This window comes from Parasteatoda tepidariorum, chromosome 1 (assembly GCF_982258835.1).
Source record: "Parasteatoda tepidariorum strain Cologne lab strain chromosome 1, Ptep-v5.0, whole genome shotgun sequence".
NCBI lineage: Eukaryota > Metazoa > Arthropoda > Arachnida > Araneae > Theridiidae > Parasteatoda > Parasteatoda tepidariorum.
The window spans coordinates 61,836,737-61,862,643 of record NC_141755.1 but is presented as its reverse complement, the minus strand read 5'-3'; the positions used below and the strand labels follow the sequence as shown (position 1 = coordinate 61,862,643).

The 25,907-nt window shown below is 29.0% G+C and overlaps 2 protein-coding genes across 2 annotated transcripts in view; one reads left to right on the top strand and one right to left on the bottom strand.

The window, feature by feature from the left end:
- Nucleotides 1-14,541: 14,541 nt before the first annotated feature.
- Nucleotides 14,542-25,907, top strand: part of LOC107449442 (uncharacterized) — a 40,440-nt gene continuing 29,074 nt past the window's right edge. The window contains exons 1-3 of the mRNA XM_043050230.3: nt 14,542-14,671; nt 20,208-20,353; nt 23,946-23,980. Coding sequence (XP_042906164.1) covers nt 23,967-23,980 — 14 coding nt within the window. The 5' untranslated portion in view covers nt 14,542-14,671; nt 20,208-20,353; nt 23,946-23,966. The remainder of the gene's footprint in view (nt 14,672-20,207; nt 20,354-23,945; nt 23,981-25,907) is intronic.
- On the bottom strand, nt 22,370-22,957 carry LOC107449435 (histone-lysine N-methyltransferase SETMAR-like). The gene has a single exon (XM_016064953.1). The coding sequence runs from the start codon at nt 22,955-22,957 to the stop codon at nt 22,370-22,372; it is 588 nt and encodes a 195-aa protein (XP_015920439.1).

Below are 25,907 nucleotides of genomic sequence, written 5' to 3'. Positions count from 1 at the left end.
AGTTATGAAACCATGCTAATATTAGGTCAAAAACTGTATAGTTTTGTATTCGTGGTTTTTTAACCATACTAATTGTAAACGGTTTCAATACCGTAAAGGTAAACAACGTTCTTCACCGTAAACTTTATTGTTAATTGGATGGACAGACTGCTGCCTGTTATTTTACCGTTATTTCAGAATAAAAATTCCAGCACTGTATGGAATGATTAAGTAGCATTGGTTATTAAGTAAAGTAGCTATTTCAATACAGTCACTTTAAGCCTAACATAAATGAAAAACATTAAATTTTTCCACTCTGTTAAAGATGTTTGTGTATGTTGTGGTGTAGTGAAACTCCACAAATAATTCTTTGATATTTGGTGCATTGAAATTTCAGGAGTGTTCTTTTTACTACTTTTGGTGTAAAGCAGTTACCTCCCTTTTCGATGTTCAATAACACTGAAATTTATAATATCACTAAAGTATGATACACATAAAAGTCAATAACGTTATTTTTATAATACAATTTAACGTAATAACATTTAGTTTAGTACGTATACACACTCTAATTCTCAAAATAAAATGAGTTTGTACATCAAATATACGCGTAGCGCAGAAAGAATAATTAGACGAATTCGAACTAGGCTTAACAGGGCAGAAGCAGATAGAAATTATACATTATAAAATTATTTAAAACAATTATTTAATACAATTTACATAGACTTAAAAATTGAAGTATAAATATTATTATCACACAACTAAAAACAAACATATATATTTTAACGGCAAACTTTAGTTGCGTTATACGAAAAACAGCATTAAATAAAACCCACTCGAACTTGAAAGCTTGATTCGGTATTAACTTGAAAAAACTTGTTCCTTCAAAAGAACTTATTAAAAATGACAATTTCAAATGGAAAAAAAACAATAAAAAACTGGAAAATGCCGAAATAGTTAAAAGTAGTCGTTCAAGATTTTGAATGAAATTGATTTTGAATTGTTTTGAAGATAAAAAAAAAACTCATGTTAATTCTTAGTGCTTTATAGTTAAGTTATTTTCAAAATGCTTTGCAGAAATTTTATAAAATAAACTTAACATACACACGTAATTTGAGAGTTTTTCTTTTCGTTATTTATGTTAAAACAAGTTTCTGAATTGAACGAGAAAGTTTGTTTCTAGCCATTTACATTAAATAAATCATTAAAAAAACTAATTATGTATCGAAGTTGCCAGGTACATAAAACTAAAATATATCATGGTTATAATAAAATACGTAACAAATAATAATTCTAAGTATAGGACGCAGAAGGGAAATAATCTTCTTCTATATTACATAAAACGCTAATACGTACGTATGTATGTATCAATAAAACCGATGATATTTCTTTTCTCGCGCTGGCAACAGTTTTCATTTTTAATTGATTGGATTCGGCGCGCAAGAGCACGTAGTGAGCATCATATGGCTAATCCATGTTATATAAAACGCTAATACATTTTAATTGATAGGCTTCGGCGCGCAAGAGCACGTAGTGAGCAAAATTAAGGTTTAGAATTGCTTCGGAGAAATTTGAATTGTTAACAATGACTTAAACAAAAAGTTTTATTTTAACTGATAAATACTATATTATAATTTTAACTTTTTCTATGACTATACTCATTTCCTTACTCTTTGTTTTTTATACATTTTATATTTTTGTGATAAAATAAAGAACTTATAGTTGTTCTGCTTCTGAACACTGATGAAAACGCAAAATGATGGGCTTCATCAACAATTAAAAATATATACATTTATTTTACAAATTCCATATTAGGGTGGCGCCATTCAGAGAATTAAAAATACAAAATTATCTTTAGCGAAGCCGATGCTTTACATCCGGCGTTCAGTGGCAGACTACTATTTCATATTGTTTTACAACACATGGCTTTAGCCCTTTTGTGGGAAAGACTTCAAAACACAACTTACAACAGTTACTTTTCTCAACAACTGAAATTTAGAATAGTGTGATTAAGAAAAATATGTGAACTGTTTGCAATTTCAAATTAATATTGAAATGTACAGGTTTAGAATTTTCTACAGTGAAAAGTTTTCGGAACTTCAGTGTTCAAAAAAGTATACAAAAGCTAGACGTTAAGAACGTATCCAATGAGCGAATAAAGCGAGCATCGGATTGCGAAGCTATCCGAAATGAACTGCGAATGCAGTTCCGGGGGTTGGCGAGCACCAGCGAGCAGGGGGCGAAGCCTCCTAGTATTATATAAAACGCTAATACGTACGTATGTATGTATGTATGTATCAATAAAACCAATGATATTTCTTTTCTCGCGCTGGCAACAGTTTTCATTTTTAATTGATTGCATTCGGCGCGCAAGAGCACGTAGTGAGCAACCAGATAACAATAACCAGAGTGAGCATTATCAGGTTGTTCAATTCAGATTCATGCACTAAAAACATGACAATATTTAATTTAAACTCAATTAGGAATTAATTAATTAATTAAAGTGAGAATTTAAAAGGCCGCTGTTGAATCGATATTTTTCTACTGGGAGCTACCTAAACGTCTAAAAAACGTTTAAGTGTTTGTATTGAATGCATTGAATTTTTTTATATTTCGCGTTTATTTATGCATTGAATTTTCACGCTTTAAAATGCAGAATATTAGTGAAGCAATATTTGATAATTTATTTTGCTAATATGTTTCTTATTTTGCTAATGTTTTGATTTTTTCACCATGTACAATCTAAATAGCCAATATACTTTTTTAAAAGCCAATAAGAACATTGGTAGAATTCTTCTACATAAGTACAATATTATGTCTTTGATGATAAAATACTATGTCTTTGATGATAATATATTATGTCTTTGTGCTAGAACACTGTGTTCATTGGCGAGCGAGGGCAGCGAGCCATGGTTCACGGCGTGAACCACATAGGATTGCGTAGCAATTCTCGGGAGATGGCGAGCGTTAGCGAGCAGGGGGCGGAGCCTCCTAGTTATATTTTAACAAATTAAATGTACGATACGGCCTTTTATTTAATTAACTTCACGTTAATTAACATTCTGACTTATGTGGAGAAACTTAGCACGACTTTAACACGCCATCTTGTTTAGAAACGATCAACTGGAGCTGTGGTCATAGGTTACATGTGTAGGTATCAATGATCTTCTTCTTGACGTGCAAGTACCCAATTGAGGAGTCAAGCTACATTTTATACAGCTACATTTATAAAATTACTTTTAAATGCTATTTCACAAAATTGCTTTTCGCACTCTTTTTTAATAAATATCCGTACCTAACAGGAAATGTTTTAGAAGGTTACATTAAATAAATATTTCATGCAACTTTTTTGGTTGGCTATTGTTTTGCAATTTTATTAAAATTTAAGAGGCTTTAAACGTAACTTATACAGCTACATTCATAAAATATTGTTTTAGCAATAAGAAACTGATATAAGTAATTGTTCACGTAATATGATAATGATTATGGATTATGAAAAAAAACCATTGAAAATCCAAGAGAGTAAACTAAATTAAATTAAAAAGTGCAAATTGAATTAAGTTTTAGTGCCGCATATTTCACTCTAGCATCAGCAGGTAAAATGGGAGAGTGCAATTTATTATTCACGATCTTTTATACTGTTTGTGCCTGTTTTATCTTGTCTATCTACACATCGTGCAAGAAGATTCACTTTCATCAGTAGGAGATGGTGATTAGAGTGGTTCGTTTTCAACCAAGATATATATCCCATTGATGAAAGTGTACCATGTGACATCGAAACGCATTTAGATTTTTATAAAGTATGCTATTTGTGATTTCAATATTGTTTTCACTTTATCATACTATTTTTAGCATTCTTTCAAAACGAGGCAGTTACTAGCTTAAGAGGAGAATTTGTGAATAGCCATTATTTTGCAATATTTCTCAAACTCAATTCATTCTTCTAACAATATTTTATTCCACTGTAATTATAAATTAGCTTTTTAGCGTCATCTTAAAATCTGGCTTTTTATGTTTGTTTTTTTTCTGAACAATAAACTAGTTTCATTGAATTCATCCTCCAATCGATATATTTTCCTGCTTATTTTTTCGATCGAGTTGAACAAAAAAAATCTAATAATTCGGTCTTTTTGAAGAAAAATTACTTACTATAACAAGCACCCTTTTTTAAAAAAACTGTTTTCCCGACTTTAATCCAGATTTTGCCATAAATTGGTCATTTTTATTAAAGTTTAAATAAGGGGAACTTTGGTGACTTAATCCCTTTTGATTTTCTAGTTTTTTTCATTTCGGTAAGAAAAATAAGTTGTTTTTCGGTAAGAAAAATATTTTTTTTTATTTTTCTAAAATTATAAAAGCCTTAGTTGTTTTATTCTTTACATAATTTCTTTTTCATTCAAAAAACCATTTTTCAGATAATAAATAATTTATTTAAGAGCATCAACAACAAAAAAACTTCATAATTGCAAAAAGTCTAAATCTCTTGAAAATTTAATCTTCGAAATTATTTTCATTTTCGATTGTTTCAAATAAGAAATAAATAAATAAATATTCTAAAAAAATTTGTAAGAAATGTCATATTAGTATATGTCAGACTTTCCTCACTTTTTTAACCACTGAAATAAATTGCCATAGCATTTGTAAGATATATATTTTTTTTAAACATTAACATTTAAAAAGGATTTAATCATTGAAACATTTGAAGCCTAAATAATCCCATTGCTACTTTTTTTTGCAAAACTTTTTCTTCTTTATTTTTTAGCTAAATAAAAAGGGATAAGTACATTATTTGTTTTCTTAAAATGAAAATAATATTTAAACTAAGAAACTAAAATTCAGTAGCCTTAAGAAAATCACTTTAAGGAAAACCAAGCAATTGTATAATAAACAATGGTGCTGTAAGGTCAACGGGTTCATAGATCTGGTCTGACTTCGTCAGGCCAGAAGAGGATAAGCAACAACAACAACAACAACAATGGTGCTGTACCTTAATAAATCAACACTGTAAAGACTTCCGAGTCAATATAAACAATGCAAGCATCTCTGTAGTATAATTTATTATTCCCATTAATTAGATTATTATTTAAAAACGGTTATTAATAATAGGCCCTGACTATTTTCAACTAAATTTAATTAAAAAAATAACAATAATAATCTGAATTGAATTATTCAGTTTTTTTTTTTAATTGGTTGTGAAGACTTTTCCTGCTATTGCGCATGCGCTAACTTTCGTGAAAATAGACAATGCGTTATTTTGAAGTGTTTATAGTTTATTTATTAATAATCAAAGAAATTTATATATCTTCGGTAGTCACCAACATAAAATTAATAAATGTTATCATATTATTCACAGATATGAAACTTATTTTTTCCTCTAACCAATTTATATTTTACAACCTTACACTGATATTGTGTTTAATATGATTGTGCTTTGGAATTTGATTATTTTTGAAAAGTTAAAGCTTAAAACAAAAAAGGGATTGGTTTTTTTTTAATATGTATTTGTGTAACATTATTTTCTAATTAACATCGTCGCATAAAAGTGACAGTTTATAGCTATTTAATATACACATTTAACTTTCATTTCACAAAAGTAAAATTTTGCTTAATAAGCATCTCAAACAAATCAATAACATTTCAAAGTGTAGAAAAAAGTAATGCAAAACTAGGTCTAGTTATCTATGCAAATGAGTTAAAAAATACAAAATAGTTATTTAAAATTTCGAAGAAAATTAGGAAATACTTCCTGGAATGTTGGTTAACAATATTTTTGTAGAATAACTAAAACGATGTTTTATAATACTTAACCAAAAAATGTAAATAAAAATTTAAAAACCGGATTTGTGTATGCAATAGTAATATTATGTTGAAAACAGCATTCCTTACGGTAAGATTGTTATTAAAATTTTAAAACACAATTGAATTCTCTATATATGTTATGTAAATATAACTACATCTGTTTCAAATCTAATTTTTAGAAAAAAAAGATAATAGAACAAATTGATTTAGATTAAAACATTATTCCAATAAGAACGGGGATCAAATCTATGAAAGAAGAATTGGTAAGCGTAAGGTTTGGATCGAATTATGAACCTTTAAAAACCTTTATGCTGCTGAATTTAATTATATAAATAAGAATTTATGAAATTATGAATTATTTTATGCTTGCAAGAATGGTGCTTATTTTTTAAGCTTTTTATTTAACATGTGCTTCAAAATTTTAATTAAATATATAATAATATCAAAGCACGTGAATTTTCATTTGTAAAGTTTGTTTAAAAAGCTCTCCTACGTGATATTTATACTTAATTTTTCTGTTGAATTATCTTTCTGAAAAGTAAGGAAGATTATCCATCCATAGCTTTCTTAAAATGAATAGTCAAATTAGTTATGAACGGATATTTATGAAAAGAGTACATATACAGTCTTTTATGTTAAATGGCCTTTGGCCAATTACTGCTTACTTAGCAATTTTTAAATTGTAACAGAAAATATAACAGAAACACATTTCCTGAAAAATATTTCTCTATATCTCCTGCATCAAAGCGTTTCATTTTTAATTGAATCAGAACAAATATTCATCTAAAATCTTACTTTTTCCCTAACATCACATATTGCTTTACATTTGTATGTACTAGTGTGCTGCACCCCCTGCTCGCTAACGCTGGCCAACCACGAAATTAATATTTATAAAATACTACAATAGTTTCAATATTTTAATTTCTAAAAATTCGTCATAAAAAGATGCAAATTTTAAACAATTATTTGTGTTTATAGGGACAGATAGGCTTACAATATTTAAAAAATTATGTCTGTAAGGTGTAGATTTCAATAATTGCATACTAATGAGCATAATTCATTTTAAAAAATCAATAATGTAATAAAAAATAATAATGATGGTAAAAAGTAAGTAAGTAATAATGATGGTAAAAATTTATTTATTTATAATAATATTAAATACATAATTGTGTTCAGTGATAATAGTAAATTGAATCATAATTTTGGAAAGACCCAGTGTGCATTTGATCTTAAAAAATTAAAAGTTTTATTTGTAACTAGCCGCCAAAGGCGCCCAGCTGTTCGCCAAGCTAAAGGTTTTCACAAATAAAGTTTTTTAAAACATAGCCGGAAATCTGAAGATTAGTGGACAATTAAAGTGTTCCTGTCCAGCAATTTTGTCTTCATATCCAGTTCTGCTGCAGATGTGTTATAGCTCTTGAGGATGTTTGAAATTATATAGCTACAACGCTTAAGAAAAAAAAACTAAAATGCTAAATACATGAAAAGAACACGAAAACGAATAAATTTTTTATGGTATCAATTTCTATTTCTATATAATTTTTTATAGTATCAAATTCTATTTCTATATCTGTTACGTCAAGCACTCAGGTATTATAATTTGATCTAGTTGTGCTTGTATAATTTTGATCTAGTTGCGCTTTCTACGTCATTTTGTTAACATCGTTTGGTTTGTTATTTAACATCGTTTGGTTTGTTATTTCTAAGTTAACTTTCAAAAAATTGGCTGGCATCAGCATTTTTATTCTTTAAGTTGTTTATTTTTTCTTTTGGAATTCGTTCCTTTTTAGCGAAATGTTTTTCAACCTAATCGAATTCTTTGCCGACTGTTCTCTGTATATATAAAGAAAATAAAGTAAATATTTTTAAAGTGTTGTGAAAAGAATTTTTAGTTGTACAAAGTACTACAATATCGCTATAAAAATTATCGTCTTCGCTTAAGAAAAAAAAAATAGAGCGTGGAAAGAAGAAGAAAAACTTATTATAACAATTATGAGCAGCGACAAATATATCAAAGCGAAGCGTTCTATTTACGTATCGAATATGTTGCCACATTTTTAATACAGAAGTTAAACTTTTCTCCACTTTAATAAATGTAAACTAATGCGAACTTTACAATTAAATTATTAATTCCTTCGTATATTATTGGTTTAAGTTGTCGAAAATTAATATTTCAATTGTGAGGTTCGCATTAGCATACATTTATAAGAGTGGGGAAAAGTATATGCATTTTTAATAGTTTTTTGAATATGGCTCTTTGAAGACGAAAAAGCAGACGAAAAGCATAGACTTACAAAATGACTGATAACTAAATAACTAATCAAAATTTTTGAAAAAGAAAAAAAGTACTTCTTCATTATGTCAAAACACAATTATGTGCCGAGTTTCGTGCCTGGGCGAAGCTTCTGGGGCGATATATTGTGATTACAGACAGACAGACACACACACAGCCGCATTTATTATTATGTATAGATGTATAGATGTATAGATGTATAGATGTATAGATGAAACTTAAAAAGTTTTAATTTCTTAACTGTTCAAAAAATTTATATATTTAGTGAAAAAAAAATATAGAATATATGTGCAAAAAAATTAATAACTTTAAAAAATATACATTCGAAAATAAAAACCATTAAGTAATATTGTCAATTGGAGTGAATTGTAAAAAAATGAGGAAAAAACTAAAAACATTGTGATCACAATGAAATTACATTGACATAGCAATCGAAAAGGAAAACCCAAATAAGTATTTGAAAGCGGAAGAACCTTTAAACAAAGAAATTAAACTGACTTAAAAAAAATCGAAAGTGAACTCAAAATATATCAATTTTCTTTCATCATCAATTTTAAAACATTCACTAATTCTAATTAACATTAAATCTCAAATTCTAATTTATTCTCTAATTTAAGAGCTTATCTGAAGAAAAGCAAAATAAGTAGGACTCACCCTTTTTAAATGATTTTATACTTTTTGTTGCATCGTCGAATAAAATAGAACTTGCGAAGTTGAGAAAGCACTTTCTGCTTTCGAAATAACTTCCAAGAAGGCACAAAACTTCTTAAAATCACAGTCTTGGAATATGTAAAATAATACTTTTCAAAAAAGAAAAAAAAACAAAATGGCTATTAATCAAACCATTCATTCAACCATACTTTCTTCTAGTTAAAAAGAAAAACTTCCATCAAAAGTAATCGCTTTTCTCAAATATTAAATTTTTGATGACATCATTGTCGCTATAAATAATGAGTACTTCATTTATATGTTCAAACGAACAATGTCAATTTCGACACCATTTTTAAAGATGAGGCATCGTCCTTTTTCACCAAATAGAAGATTACAACTAAGTAACTAAACATCATCAAAAATCAAAGGCAAGTAAATAACATTAAATTAAAGCGGAACAAAGCTTTTATAAAGCACAAACTTATCTAATCATTTACAACGAATTAAACACAAAACAAATAATTTCAGTCATGTATTTTATCTTTTACGGACAACTATAGGTTCAACTATAGGTGTTCAATTTTTTTAATTGAGAGTGATAGCATCAAAGTATCGACTTTCTGAATTTGAGCCACTTTAAGAAAAAAAAATTTGCTGACGATTAAATATTAGCGGCAGCTGTGGTTCTCTTTTGATTTAAAATCGTTTGCTTTTTATTAACAAATATCAATTAGCTATTTATTCTTTTGAATGATTTTCACCAATCGAAAATCTCTCTATTTGCAATTTTATAAGTTGCATAATTAAATTTAAAATTTTACACAAATCATAATTTGAATTTTAAATAACTGTTTATTAAGGAAACTGGAAATAATATCTGGACACGATATATACTTCAATACAAAGCATTTAATATTCTACTAAAAATTTGTCAAAACTTTTTTCTGAAAAAAAAAAATTTGTTGAGCAAACGAAATCAGTTTTAATCAAATTATACGCAAAATAAAGCATTTTATATGAAATAAGAAGATTACAAAAATGTTTAGTTTATGAGAATTGTTCGCTCAAAAACTTAGTTATTTTCCTACCTCTGCAGTAATATTTTTTAATCAAATAAATCTTATCAAGACGCTATAATTTAAAATTTCACTCGACTTTTATAGTTTGTGGCTATATATTTTTGCAACTTTCATGATTTGTGGCTATAAAAGTTGTAAAATTTTCAACACGAATCATAAATAAAATGTAAGTGAGAAAATCGATTTTAGAAACAGAAGGAAAGGACATCAGTTTTCTTCCTTTGAAAAAGATAATTTTAAAAAAGATTTATTTAAATATTTTTCGGTGATTTAGGACAAAAAGTATATTTACATTTAAAATATTTTTGCTGACACTGCGAGCGTTGGAGAATAGAACAACATTGCATGGGGAAATTTTTTTACGAACAGATTTACGAAGAAAAAAAATTCAAAATCATACTGAGAGGCCTATGGAACTGTTTATTTATCCATTTCTGCCATTTATAAAAGATCACGAATGAATGTAAATGTTGTGACCATTCGTAACTTCAGTGTGATTCACATATTTAATTTTAAGAGATCACAAAAAAGAATTTTACAAGACTTTCCAGTGACTGGTCTAACTTTAGGGGTACATGTCACTAAAACACTCCTGCAATTTAAAGAAGTCATAAATGGACTTTCAAAGAATTGAAGTTACAACTAAATACCAACAAATTTTTTCAGCGATTTTAGTCCTCGTAAGTATAGGTTTGACTACCAACAAACAAATGTCAAAATCAGTGAAACATCATAAGATAAAAGAGCATCAAAGTCACATTAAGATTTTAATGGAACAATAAAATTGTCACACCAGTGTCTGTGACTACTGTCACCATTTTTGACTTTTTTATGACGTCACTGCGATAATCTGTACGTTTTTGTTCATGACTTTTTATTAAATAGAAACTTTATTTTCCGCATTTTTTATCTCTGTACTTTTTTATTAAGATGTTGGACTCGTAAAAGTATCATTATATAGGGTGAATTTTAAAGACTTACATACCCAGCTGGGGTTTCAAAATTTTAAGATTTTTCGAACCCTGTTATATATCTGCTGCTAAAATTATACTTATTGCGTAAAAAAGATTTGACTGTCTGTCTAAGATTTAAAAGCCATAAAAAAGTTGAGCTACTAATTTCATCTGAATTTATTCAAAGAAAAGGAAAAAAAAACAAAGGTGACCTTTAACTACAATGACACATGTATTTCACTGTCCCAATGACACTGTTGGCAAATTTCCCGAGTCTATTGATTTAGAAAATATTTTAACGCTCTAATATTTCTTGACTTCTTTTGTGTGTGCCTTTTGAAACAGTTTATTGATGTAGCTTGAATGACGACAAGAAAGTTTGAAGACATAAAATAAGTTGAGAAGATAAAGTTTCCAAACCTTTTCTTGCTCGTGGCACACTTTTAAACATAAAGTACTTCCTTACTTTTTTGCTTAGTTAGCATAAGACTATTTATTCGATTAAACTGTATCAAGTGACAATAATACTCTGGGAGGGTATGATCATTCTAAAATAATGCTTAATTGTTATTTATATCGCACAAAATGGTTAATGAAAAATGCCGAAATTCGATTAAAATTGAAAACTATAATAAACAAAAGTTCCATTGATATGACACTTCGTGACACGTTTATTAATGAATAATAAATTTCCCAAAATAAAAGTCATGTAAAAAACAAACAAACTTTATATCAATCAATAAAGAAAAAATCATTAAACACCATTATTTTAACCAGGGATAGTCAAACTGCCAGCATCGGCAATCCGGCCAACCGTAGCAAGTCTGCAAGGTCTCTGTCCCACCACATAGTATTTTCCGACACTTATCTAGCATAGTACGCAAAAATTTATCAACGTGAATGTTTCTTATAAAATAATAATCAGAAAAAAAGATTTACATAATGAAATTAACCATTTTAATTTTACTTAATGATATGAAGTTTGTTTTAAGGAAAAGTGATATTCACTATAGCATTGCTGACTAGCTCTGAAATGAAAAATTGAGCTCATGAGCCAAAATTACTTGCACGAAAGAGGCGATCGAATTTTAATGTCTTGAAACATGATTGAAATAATCCCATAACAATGAAAAATGAGGTTTTATTAATTTTTTTTTTAAAAAAAAGTTCAGAAATTGAGACAAAGATTACTGTTAACCACCAAAGTACTGCTTCGTTTGGCTAAGTCTAAGCAATACTAAACTATTATATTTTTTAAATAGGGAATTCAGTAAGTTTCCCCTGATTCTCACAGTAAATCTGATTGAGACTGGATCATTCCATTTATTTCAAAGGTGGGGAAAGTAAAATTTACAGCGCATCACTTCGGCGCAGGAACTATACAGTAAATCCGATTCCAATATCTTCTTTGAAGACACATAAGCTCCAATTCTTTCTGAAAGTAGATTTTTAAAATTAAAACGATGGCGCCATTTATCAATTTCGGATTTAAATATACATTTCTAATAAGTTTTAAATTAATCTGATGTTTTTAAAGATAATATTTTTTACACTCTGATTACATTTTTTTTTAAATCGTAACTAATTTTAAATAGTGTCTGAAATATTTTTTTATATCTCTTCATGTATTTTTATGAAGTTGAGGTAAGAAAATCTAAGTAAAATTTGGAAAGATTAATCATAGTATAGAATTAATCTGCCCGGTATACCCTACACTGATGTTTTTTAAGGTCAAGGACCACTGCCCGGTATACCCTACACTGATGTTTTTTAAGGTCAAGGGCCACTGCCCGGTATACCCTACACTGATGTTTTTTAAGGTCAACGGCCAATGCCCAGTATACATTTTCCCAGTATACCCTACACTGATGTTTTTTTAAAAGGTCAACGGCCACTGCCCGGTATAACATCAGGCATTATCTATAATGCCTAGGCAATGTGTGAAATATAAACCATTTCATACTTTGCCGGTTGGTTTTAGGCATTATATATAATGCCGAATAACATAGTTTGTCGGTAAGAGATATAAAAATTGATTAAATAAAAAACATACATCACTTTTAAAAAAATACTACGAAAAATACCACATCCCTAATTTTTAGTCAAACAATACTTGCCATACATATTATTGAAAATACTACGTATGGCAACCCTGGTGAAAGTAAATTCCGACGCACTAAATTCTACTTTCCCCACCTTTGAAATAAATGGAATGATCCAGTCTTAATCAGATTTACTGTGAGATTCAGGGGCTAGTAATTCAGTATGCCATACTTATAATTTTAACATGAAAGTATATCCAAGTTTATGGGGAAAAAATGCAGTAAAAAACAGGTTTAAAACAACATTTCTAAGATATACAGTGAGTGTAACAAAATCTTTAAAGACAGTTAAAAATCTATATAAACTCGTATATTTCTCTTACACGGTGATAAAGAAAGTTATCTTTTTTTCGCATTTTCATTAAAGAATTGAAATATTAAGCGTGTGAGCTGTTATAAGCATGATAGCGTAAACATATATATTTACAAATTCCTAAATAAGTTTTTTTTTCTCGTGGGCAACGAAAAGCTGAAACAAATTGAGCAATAAGTAGGGAAGAATTGAAAAGTTAAAGACTGAGTAGCAAGGCAAAGCGATATACATTATGTTTTAATTATAATTATGCAGGTTCAATAATACTAATTTTATTCATTGTTATTGTTATTCAATGAAAAATGAGTATTAGTCGTGCTGTTGTGTTTTTTAAAAGCATAACTAATGCTTAGTTTCTGCGAGTGTTCCCACTGCATGTCATTTATTTCAATTTAATTCCCTAACAATTTGATCATTTGGCAAGTTTACAGTGATAGCTTGAAGCTCTGAAATTTATAATTGTGTTTTTAACAAAGTAAATCCCTAGAAATAATTAGTTTTTAAAAGCATAATTATCGTTTTGTTACTGTGAGTTTTTCTATTCGCGATCGCAACGAACTATAGGGGGCGTTGTTGTATGAGACGGATACCTGCGATTTCCATATGAACAGTGATTCAGTTACTCTAGAGACGTCTTTAATGTAGCACGTAGCATTGCAACGTTCCTTCTTTATTGTGGCTAATTAAATTAAAAAAAGAAAAATATTTGGTATTCTTCCTTATGCAAACGAAAACAAAATGGTATCTCTTTTTATTAGAGAAGGAACATCCAAAACACATCGGAAAAATATTTGTACATTAACAGAAAAAAATATGTATATTCTTATAAGAGTTAAAACCTAATGTCCGAGAAATAGTTTTACTAAATTTAATGATATAACATGAAAGACCCATTTAAACTTTACATTCTATAGTTTTAAGAATCATATTACTTCAAAAATTAAAATGAACAGAAAGTATATATAAACCTTATAATTTTATGAAATTTAATTTTGTAAAAAAAGTTTTTTGACAACAATTTTTATCGAAAAATTTCAAGTTTCAATAAAAAACATTATTTAGAAACTAAGAAACGTAAAATAAAGAATGCTGACGAAACAAAAACAAAAAAACAATTCTTTTTTGTCGCCATTTTTAGTGCTACGAAAATTCGTCTTTGGGATTCGCCAAAAACAAAACAAGATGCAATTTTATTTTTTCAGGAGGGAAATATTTTACCGAAAAAACGAAAATGTACCAATTCCCACAACATGAAACCTTATCTAGGTAAACGTACGTTTTAGAAATGTTATTTCACTTGGTATCTTATTTATCAGAGTTCATATGGCGATATGATTGTTTTGAATCTTTGCTAAACTCTATATCAGCTCATTTTCCACCGAAATCTGACTGACTACTTTGATTTTAAATAAATTGTTTTATTTTATGATTTGTCGCAAAAATTTTAAGTGTAGATTGGCGGCACTTAAAAACCGCCAAATCTGTAGCGGCGGTGGCATTAATACGTAAGTACCGAATTTTTATTCCATACTTTTCTGAATCATATTACTTCAATATAAGAAGTATACATACACATAATGTTATACCATTTAATTTTTCAAAAAAAGTATTTTGACAACAATTTTTATCAAAAAATTATAAACTAAAAAACGGAAAATAAAGAATTCTTAGGATAAAAAACGATTTTAAGAATTCTTTACATTGAAATAAAAACTTTCATATTGTTTCTTTTTTTATTATTCTTATAGTTCTTAATCGTGCATCTTTCGATCAGACGTATCTGATCAGACGTATCTGATTCTGCATCTTTCGATGAGACGTAAAAAACCATTCTGTAGAGAACTATCATCAAATAAGAAAAAAAAATATTTGCAAGCAAATTTTTTATTATAAAAATCATAACACTCACCTGTTTTATAACATACCACACATCAAAATTTTATAAATGTAAGATCTCGATATGAATTTGAATATGTAGCTTAAAAACAGAATAGCTGAATTCTAGTTGAAATTATTCCTTCAAAACAAAAAAAATAATTACCAAGAAAACGATACAAATTTATTAATAATCAGCACAAATGAATCTATTTCAAGTAGTTCGGATGATTCTTTATTGTTGTTTTACGAATAATATAGATACAGAAATATATACTATTCTATAAAGAAGAACAATATTCTATAACTACAGTTCTGTGCATATTCTGAATTCTTATTTATTCATTGGAATGACGAAAGCAATGCTGATTTCACATTAATTTGTAATGAATTGAAGACAGAAAAAATTATTTTACCGTAATACACACAATCTGTAACAGCAAGTGATCATGAAATTGGAAGTTATGTTGTTGGTAATAGAAAGGTAAAAATTTTTGAGAAATTGTTCTTTAAATGCTTGGCGTGTTCTGCTTCAATGTTTGGCATGTTCTGGTTAGTTTTTTCAAGAAGTTCTACCTTTTCCTTAGGAAAATTTTGCTTCTTATTTGCTGCTAATGAAATGGCGTCCGTCATTGCCAATGGCTTTGTGGGAACTAATGTCCGATATTTTCAGTCTCCCGCTAGATGGCGTACTCGAGAGTTGCGATCGCGAATTGCATGCCATTTGTTTCAATTTAAAAATTTCAATTTAAAATTAATAGTTCAAAATTATATTTTTTAAAGTGGAATTAGCTTAAAATATTTTAATAATTGATTTAAATTTTTAAGATTTTACGGCAAAACACATTTTAAATGGGTTTATCTTAATAGCGAGCGATGTGAGCATTACTTGCAAACCAAAACCATATAAGATTTGCATATCAATCTTCGAAGGTTCGGCATCGTCAGCGAACAGGGGGCGGAAGAAAGTAATATTGAATAAAAAGATGTAACAATAAAAAAAATTTCTTTATTAGTAAAAAATTTAAGTATAAACCTGTTAAGAAAAAGAAAAAGAAAAATTTTTTTTTACATAATTATTAAATACTTCAGAGAAAAGCGCATTTGCACAACACAGATTTTCCCTTTTAAATATTTGTTTCAAACTTAAATTATTTTTTGAAATGTATTTACTAAACTTCTTTTCTATATTTAGATAGTTAATTCAAATAACAATATATTTACTTATTGGCATTTGGAAACCGTGATTTAATGAAATTGAAGATTAATTTTAATTCTTATTTTGTACAAGCCTACTTCAAAAATCAATTTCCTCGTTTAAGTAATTACAGATTCTGGAGTTTAGAATTTAAGAATTAAATTACATTAAAGTATTAAAAGCTTTGTAAACTTTCCATGTAAATATGCTTCTGTAAATAAGCTTATTTAAATATTTAATTGTTTCGAAATTCTTCAAATAAAATCCCTGACTTAAAATCTATAATTAAAAATATTTGAAATTAAAAACAAATCTTATTGAAATTTATTAGTAAAAGTAATAAAAGGGAAGTTTTAAATAAGTTTATTTCCATTGACTTTAAACAATAAACAGAAGTTTATTCATGTTATTGAAAGTAATTTACCAAAGTGCTCTGTAATGAACACACATTATATTTAGAAAAATTATTATATTAGTCAGAAATATTGACGTCAAAAAATATATACATTAGGCATCACAAATTGACGTCTAAGCTAAGAATAACTAAAACGACTCTGAAATATGACGAAACTATTTGTTGTATGTTGTCCGAAATGTGTCGGATCACACATTTAAGGAAGGCATTCAAATCTAGTTTGATTATATGTTTTAAAAATAATTAAAACTAGTCACTAAAATATACTAAGTAAAACAACGCTGCACATATGAATGATAATGCATTTTTTTCTTTTTAATTTTAACAAAATGGCAGCAGATTTGACAAAAAAACGTCCTAAAAGTTATCATTTAACCTTTAATTAACTAAAAAAACTTACTGTAATCAGGGTACTTCTTCGTTCAGCAATAACTACATTAACTGCCTACATGCTACGAAATTTTCAATTAAAGCAAACTAAACTTTATCTTGTGAAAAGCATTGAAAACAAAAAAATTATGCGAAAACGTAGTTTAAAATTTGCGAACAATTGCAATTTCCTTCATACAAAGGTTTGAATGAATTTTGCGAACGATTATTTCATTCAAACAAAAAGCATTGTATACCTCTTATACATAATGGTTTTGATATTAACTTTTGAAACATTGATTTCAGTATTGATCATGTGAAAGAAAAATTTGGAAGACAATTAATATTTCAGAGTGGTTTTCAATCTTAAATTATTAAAAAAATACGTAATAGGAGGTTTATCTTCAATTTACTAGTGCCAACTGACAAGGAAATTGTACCAAATATAAATGGGTTCAAATGTGTTTCTTTTTCATGCCTTTGTATGGTTTTAACGTTATTCAGCCAACAAAATAAATTGTTTAAGGCTGCAGGCAACGGTAAGAAAAAAATATCTTCCACTGTGATATTTTCAGGTAAAAAAAATATGATTCTTCAATTCAAGAGAGCATCGGTTCCAAACCGGTGTTCGACATATTTCTTTCCTTTTCTTTGTAAAAGTTTCTTACTTTTTATTTTAAAACTAGAAGAATACTTATTCTTCGTACGGGGGTGAAAATGAAAATATTCACTAAACCAGTATTGAAAAACACTTCAAAATCAGGTTCAAAACTGTACCATATATACCAACTAAATTAATAAAGCTCAAAGGATTTCAATTTTTTTTCTTATCTAGTATCATATTTTGTCCTTTATGGAAACTTTACGTTATTAGAATAAGCAAAACGTTTTGTATCCCATCAAAATGAAGATTTACGGAATTAAGTATCATTTTAATGATGCTGTTGCTAGAGGTCAACCCTGAAACCCTCATGAGGTTTTCCGGTACCCCTAAATGGATAAATACCTTTCCTCCATTAACTTTACTTTTTAATAGATAGATATTGTTTTTCTTTCAATTAGAACGTAATACAAAAATTTATTAAGCATCATTGGCGCTAATAATAGTATGGCGATTTTTTACGCTTCTCCGAAATAACTTTGTACCATTTATCCAAGAACTTTGCTTTTCAGTACACAGATTATATATTTATTTCAAACACCTTTGATTTAGAGTTATTTAGTTTTATAGAAAAGCCTTTTAGTGTATAACTATACAAGAAAAAACACGTGTTTTGATATAACTTTTGATGTAATAATACGGTGGCATCCATTCTTCCACTTGAGTGGTTTATCTGGAATGAAAACTTCGTTTTTGACAAATAAAAATTATAAGCTAGCAAACATCACTGATTCAATTTTTAAAATATTTGAAGAAACAGAATCGGTTGCAGATTAATTTTGGCGTAACGTAACGTAACACGTAAGACCACCTTTAGCCCTCAAAACTGCTAGCACTCGCCGTGGCATTGATACCACAAGGTGCTGATAGGTAGTCTGAGGTATCTGGTACCAAGCGCTCACCAACTGGTCCTGCAATTCCGTCACATTGCGAAGAGGTAGCGTGGCAGCACGAATTTGGTTTTCCAAGTAGGACCACAAATTCTCCATTGGATTAAGGTCAGGTGAATTTTGGGGCCAAGAATTTGAATTTGCGGGCATGACTTGAAAGTCACTGGAATGTTCCTCGAACCAATCCATGACGATTCGACCCTTATGACATGGTGCATTATCCTGTATGTAAATACCATCCCCCGTAGGAAAAACTGTTGCCATAAATAAGCGAACCTGATCTGCAATTATGTTCAAGTAGCTTACAGACGTCAGGGATTGTTCTATGAGGATTATGGGTCCTAATGTGTTCCATGAAAACATTGTTCCTGGGCGAGCCCATTCTTATAGATGGAGGGTGGTCATAATGTAATGGCTCTTCGGTGTATGTATGTATGTATGTATGTATGTAAGTATATATATATATATATATATATATATATATATATATATATATATATATATATATATATATATATATATATATATATATATATATATATATAGTGACTTGGTGATACTAGTTGACCATTTTAGTAACAAAATGATAGTTCTCGAAAATTCAAGTTTCGAAGCGAGAGAACTAATATTTATGGTGTCGTGCGAAAATTGTCTAGAATCATGTCGAAAGCTCGAGGTTCCGTCGCCATGCCCATATATATAAACAGTAATGTGCCTCGCAAAGAGTAATTGCAAAGAACATTAGTCTGTGCTGGTAACCGTGTACTGATTTGCTAGTGTCTTGTGAATCGCTTAATGTTTTAAATCCTGCGATTCGTCGTGCACAGCCTGTTATTTGTGCTGTAATTGTATGATGAACACTTCTTCAATCCAGCCAATAATTTTATTTTCGATAATGAAAAAAATCTATTGTATGTCGTATACAGGGTAGTTTTTGACAGCAGGTTTTCTTCATAAGTTCTTTATAAGGAATTTTATGATAATTATGTTTGAAATATCAATAAAATTTTGAAAGTTATCTGGATAATCTAAATTAAAATCAGATCTCTAAAAAGCAAAGATCATTAAGTGCCTGAATATTTCTGATTGAATCCCGCTAAACACTAGTGAAAAAACTATATAAAGAAATTATATTTTCGTATCTTCTGTTCGTACTTGTAAAGAAATCAAAGAACACACTTTGATTTTTTTTTTGCAAGTTTGACGCAGTATTGATTTCATTTTCAGAAATTAAAAACACCAACTTGTAGTTCCTTTTCAGATTATTTCAAATTTCCAATCATTACAGACAAAGTAGTGAGGAAAATTCTCATTAGCTAAATCTTCTTGTTAAGCATTTCCAGTTTTCCGAATTTAGTGGCAAAACCAGAAAAATTTCTCGAAAAGAGAAAAAAAATACAAAAACGAAATTCTAAATTATATACAAACGATATAAAATATATACAAACGATGTGTTATAAACAAACTATTTTCTGCTAAATTAAAATGTTTATAAAACCAGCTTATCATTTTTATTTAAATTATTTTCAAATTATTTCCCAACAATTCATGAAAATAAAACGTTACATGAAATAAACATTTAGAATTTGACAATTAAAACACTAGTATTCTATTAATTCAAGTACCTTTTCAGAGAAAACATTCATGCACCTTTTCCAAAGAAAATAGAAAGAGTGTTGACAATAAAATGTTATTATTCGACAAAGGAAATGAGAAAATATTCTGCAGCAAAATGGAAGATTAACAAAATAACGAGCAACTATTCCATAAAATTAGGAGGTAGGTTTCATGATGTTTCATTCTTAATCTAACTTTATTTTTATTTTTATTGAGAAACATTCAAAATTTTCATAAATTTGATTAAATTATGAAACTTATTAATTATAAATTAGTTTATAACTTGTTAATGAAACATAGTTATGAATTAATTACTACTCATTATAAATTAATTTATGGTTTTGAATTTATTAGAAATTAATTCATAACTTGTGAAAAATAACGGATGAGTTTTAATTTAAATATCTTAACTTAAGGTATACAAACAGCAGTTCTACTGATGTTGTACATTATTTCGTGACAAATTAAATTATGAGTAAATTTAACTATCACCATATTCACTTTATTCTACTAAATAATTCACTAACATATTCAAGCACATTAGGGAAATTCCGGCAAGTAACATTCATTAATTTGACAGTAACTCTCTAATTAAATCGTTCTAATGATGACAAATAAAACGCTAATCAATGTAAACGCTACTTTCCTTTTTCGTATTTAGTTTAGAGAATATGTGATGAAAATGTCATGCATTCAAATAATGTAATTTGAATGCATCTTTAAACAGTCGGTAATGACTTATTTACCCAAATGCGGTTTACAAGTAAGAAAGAGTTGATTTATTCATTTTATTCCCCGCTTTATTCTATTTCATCTACACTTTCTGCCAACAATAGATTAATTATTTTATGAAAATACATATCTTAAGAAATAAACTACATTAGATAGTTATCTCTGGAAATAATGAAATGTTGTGATAATTTTTGAGAGGCGTACCTCAATGAATGAGAAGAAATTTAAATTTAAAAACAGAAAGTTTTAAATGTTTTACTCTTGATTATTTTCGCTCTCAAACAAACATTTTAAGTCTTCTTAAATAAGTTAAAGTAAAAATAAGACTCTACAATTGCATGCCTTAACTTACAGTCGATCAATAAAAAAAAACAAAAAAATTTACACGACATTTCAATCTTAATGTTCCGAAAATCCAAGTGAAGAAAGGCGGGTGTAAAACATGAATGAAACATATAAGCTCTTCAAACAACTTTAATTCAATTCCTTTTGCTTCTCTTTATTGGTCAAACAGGTTTTTAAGTTCTCTGTCAATTCTTCTTCAATGCTGATTTGATAGATTTCGAGCTAAGCTAACAAGAAAGAATTTTTGAAAAATTTCTGCATTTACAAAATTGAAAATAACATACTTTCTCTGAATTATCTTAATGATGTGCGAGCAATTTTATGTTTGAGCTGCACCATACCATAAGAAAAACTTCAATATTAACAACACGTATTCTTACGTAATCACCACCTTTAATACATGTTTTTGGAATCCCTGTCAAAATTGAATTTAAAAATGTATACTTTTAGGGTTCTTAAATTAATATTTAACAGAGAAAGAAATAAAAGCTTAGTTGAATCACCTGAAAGAAAGACGGAAAGAAAAGTATCGAATTCAAGCTTCATTGCTTTTTTGAAATTTGGGGGCCCTAATACTGATCTCTGTTGAATCTGGAAATCAAACTACTGAAAAATTTATTCATAAAATATTTTGTACGAGGGTCATTCTGAAATTTTTGAGATACAACTAGATTTTTAAAGTTGCACTTGCAAAATTTTAGGTGTTTTCAAAGTAGTATCCTCCAGCATCAATGCACTTTTGTAGTCGAATTTTCCACAGATTAAATGCCTCAAGCCATTCATTTCAAGCCATGAAAAAATGCATTTATAGCCACATCAATCTCTTCTTCTGAATGAAAACGACGTCCTCGTAAGTTCATTTTTAGATTAAAGAATAACCAAAAGTCGCACATGGCAAGATCATGTGAATACGGCGGATGTTCTATCACTTTAATTTGTTTTTGTTTAAGAAACTCAACTGTTAATCCGGTTGTATGTTAAGATGCATTGTCATGGTGAAGCATTAGTCCCCTAACATTCACTTCTTGCAGAATTTCTGGAAGACATTTAGTGGTATACCAGTTTGCTGTTACTGTCTTCTATCCTTCCAACTTGATGGCTTTAACCAATCCCGTACTTCTGAAGAACGCGGCATACATCACTTTTTTCAGTGCGCATTGTCCGCGTGGGATCATCTTCAAAGACCCATACTTTGCTTTCTTGACGCGTTGGAATGTCAAAAAACGGTATGTACGTTTCCTCACCCGTTACAATTCTAGAAATGACGCGGTGGCCATCATCATTTATCAATTTAAGAGTTCCTTTGGTGATTCTGACACGCTCCTCTTTTTGGTGCTCAGTTAGATTATGGGGAACCCAACGGCAAACTACTTTTTTCTTATGTAATTCTTCATGAATATTTTTGTGTATGGCTGCGGACCCAATGTTAAGTTTCTTCTGTATAATTTGATAGGTACAGCGATTGTCATCCTTTAACATTTTTCGTATGGCAGACACATTATCCGGGATTACCGCCGACGGCGGCCTTCCTGTGTGTTCTTCATTCTGAAGAAAATTGCGACCTCTGCTAAATTCTTTAGGCCATCTGAATACAGCAACACGAGCTGGAGATTCATCATCAAATGCTAATTGCAACCGTTGAATGCACTCTTCTTGATTTAATCCAACTTTAAAATAGTAGAAAATCATAGCGCGAAAATGCTCTCGCGTCTACTCCATTTTCTCTTCTGTTTAAAATTTATTCTACGCTAAACAAGTTGAAGTAAGTCAGCAAAAAATCGTCTGCTGTGTTAAAATACTTTGTATTTTAAAATTAAACCGTTATTTTTATTTTGTAAATTCTCGTCTGCGGGTACCTCAAAAATTTCAGAGTAATCCTTGTATAAGAGTATACTTCAACAATTACAATGATGTCAGTAGTGCATATTACCAAAATTAAGCATTGTTGGTGTTGGTATCAATAATGCTGGGCCGACTTTCTACCTTTCCCCGGAATGAATATGTACATTTTCTCCATTAATATTGCTTTTAAGTTTATAGCTTCTTTTTTTATTTCAATTAGACATTATTACCAAAATTTATTTAGTATCATTAACGACAATAAGAGTTTCCAGTTTTTGTAAGATCTTTTTACAAATTCGTAATATTTCTCCCTTGATTTTACTTTTTAGAGCATAGCTAATTATTTTAGTTCAATTAGCAACAAATACCACATTTATCATTTAGTATCAATATTAACCTTAGTTTTTTTATGCTTATCCTCAAAGAATTAGTTCCATTTCTGTATCAATTTTATTTTTTTAATACCTAACTTATTTTCTTTTATTGCAATTACCATTGATTTTAAAATTATTCAGTTTTATAAAAAAAAAGCACGTTTTTAAAGTATAACTATTAACAAATAAACACGTGGTTTCAGATAACCTTAGGAATAATAATTTGGTGATGTAGTTTGCTTATACTACAGCGATCACTTTGATCATACAAATAACCTGGCAAAAGAAATAATATATAGTAAAGTATAGCAGAGCGTGCAATAAGCAACTTGCGCTCAGTCAATAAGAGCATTCCGTTTTCAAAATAAATCTCTGAATTTAAAATATAAATAAAAAATTTCTGATTCATAATTTGTTTACAATTTTACTCGTTTAAATTCATTATTAATCTCTTTTTTTAGAAGGTGTTCCAGCAATCCAGTATGCAGTCCCACAGGTAGATATTCCTTATTTTCTTTTATCTATAAATTATTTGTTGGCTTTCTCGGTGGCTTTATGTTATTAGATTAAGCAGAAAACATTTTTAAAAGTTCATCCCATCAAAATATAGACAAACTAAATTCAGAATCATCTGTCATAATAACTGTTGGCTCGAGGCAACTCATGATACTTAAAATTTAAAACAATCAAGTAACTATCTCCTGTACTTACAATATCTCCGAGGGGCTGCAAAAAATCTATCATAAAAATGCGCAGTATTTGGTGCAGCTGTAATCGACATCAAATTTACTCATAAAATATTGTGTATCAATATAAGGTAATATTTGGTACCTATTAATATTGCACCAACTATTATGATGTCAGTATCAAAATTTAGCATCAATGATAGTAAGGCGGCTTATTAAGTTCTTTTAAACGAATAAGTACCATTTCTCCATTTATTTTGCTTTTTAGTACATAGCTTTTTTTTTACTTAAATTTTTAACTATTAAAACTGAATTAAACACAGTGGCGCAACAGCCCATAGGGAACCTGGCCTACTGTGCCTATCTCAGTTTTCTTGATCTAGGGCTCTGAGGTGCAGGAGTAGATGTTCCTGTTGGATGGACAGTCAAACGTGGAACCCCCATTGTTTAGTCCCCCAGCATACTTGTTACTCATTTTATAGACCCACTGAAAAAATGAAAGGCTGAGTTCACCTTGCTCGGTCTGAGGATCGAACCCAGGACCTGCGGCACGAGATCGCCACTCAACCACTGGGTGTCAATTCGTAACTATTGTCAAAATTAATTATAATTTACGTAAATAATATTATTGACGTTTTTTTTACGTTCTTCCTCTACCTATTAGTACCATTTCTCTCTTGATTTTACTTTTTAGTATAAACTTATGTTCTTTTATTTCAATTACCGTTGATTTTAAAATTATTCAGTTTTATAAAAATCACGTTTCAAAACTTCTCCATTTACCATGATGCTAGTGCCTGTTATCAAAATTGAGTATCATTGGTGTCAATAATAGTAAGGCGACTTCTTACGGTTCCCCGTACAGAAGAAGTACATTTTCACCATTAAGTTTACTTTCTAGTACATAGCTTATTATCTTTCTTTCTATTAGTACTTATTACTAAAATTAGTTAACTATCATTGATGTCAAAAACAAATTGGTGACTTTTTACGCTCTATTAAAGGCTTTCTGTACAAAACTAACTATTTTAATTCAATTTCTTTACCAAAATTAATTATCATTGGTGTCAATAGTACTGTTGGCGTTTTTTTTTTTACATTTATCCTCAGCGAATTAGTACCATTTTTCTCTTAAATTTGCTTGTTAGTACGAGTTACTTTTTTTATCACAATAAACGTTTATTTTAAATTATTTAGTTACATAAAAACACGCCTTAAAAGCATGACAATAAGCAAAATAAACATGTGGTTTCAGATAACCTTAAAAATACTTGAATGGTGTCGCAGTCCGCCTATGCTATAACGATCATTCAAATAACTAAACACAACGAATAAAGAAAGAATTAAGTATTACAGAACACAACTTTGCTTATTAGAGCTGTAAGCTAGCAAGCATTAATGATGTTGTCTTTAAAATATTAAAAAAAAATTGTATCGTTAATAGTTTATTTTAAAACAATGGCTTCTGCTAAACTAATGCAAAAATTCCATTTCTTAAATGTCTCCTAATTTTAAATCGAAAATCGGGGCTTCGTAAAAAGTTTACAATTGTACTAATTCAGCTTCATGTTTAATTTCGTATTACTTAGAGTCTACCGTTTACCCTCAATCCGGTATGCAGACACACATACATACACACCCAAACTCTTTTTTTTTAATATTATATATATAGATGTCATTGGAGTCAAAAATATGCAGATTGAAATTAAAGTCGACATGTTTCGAGGGTTCAAAAAT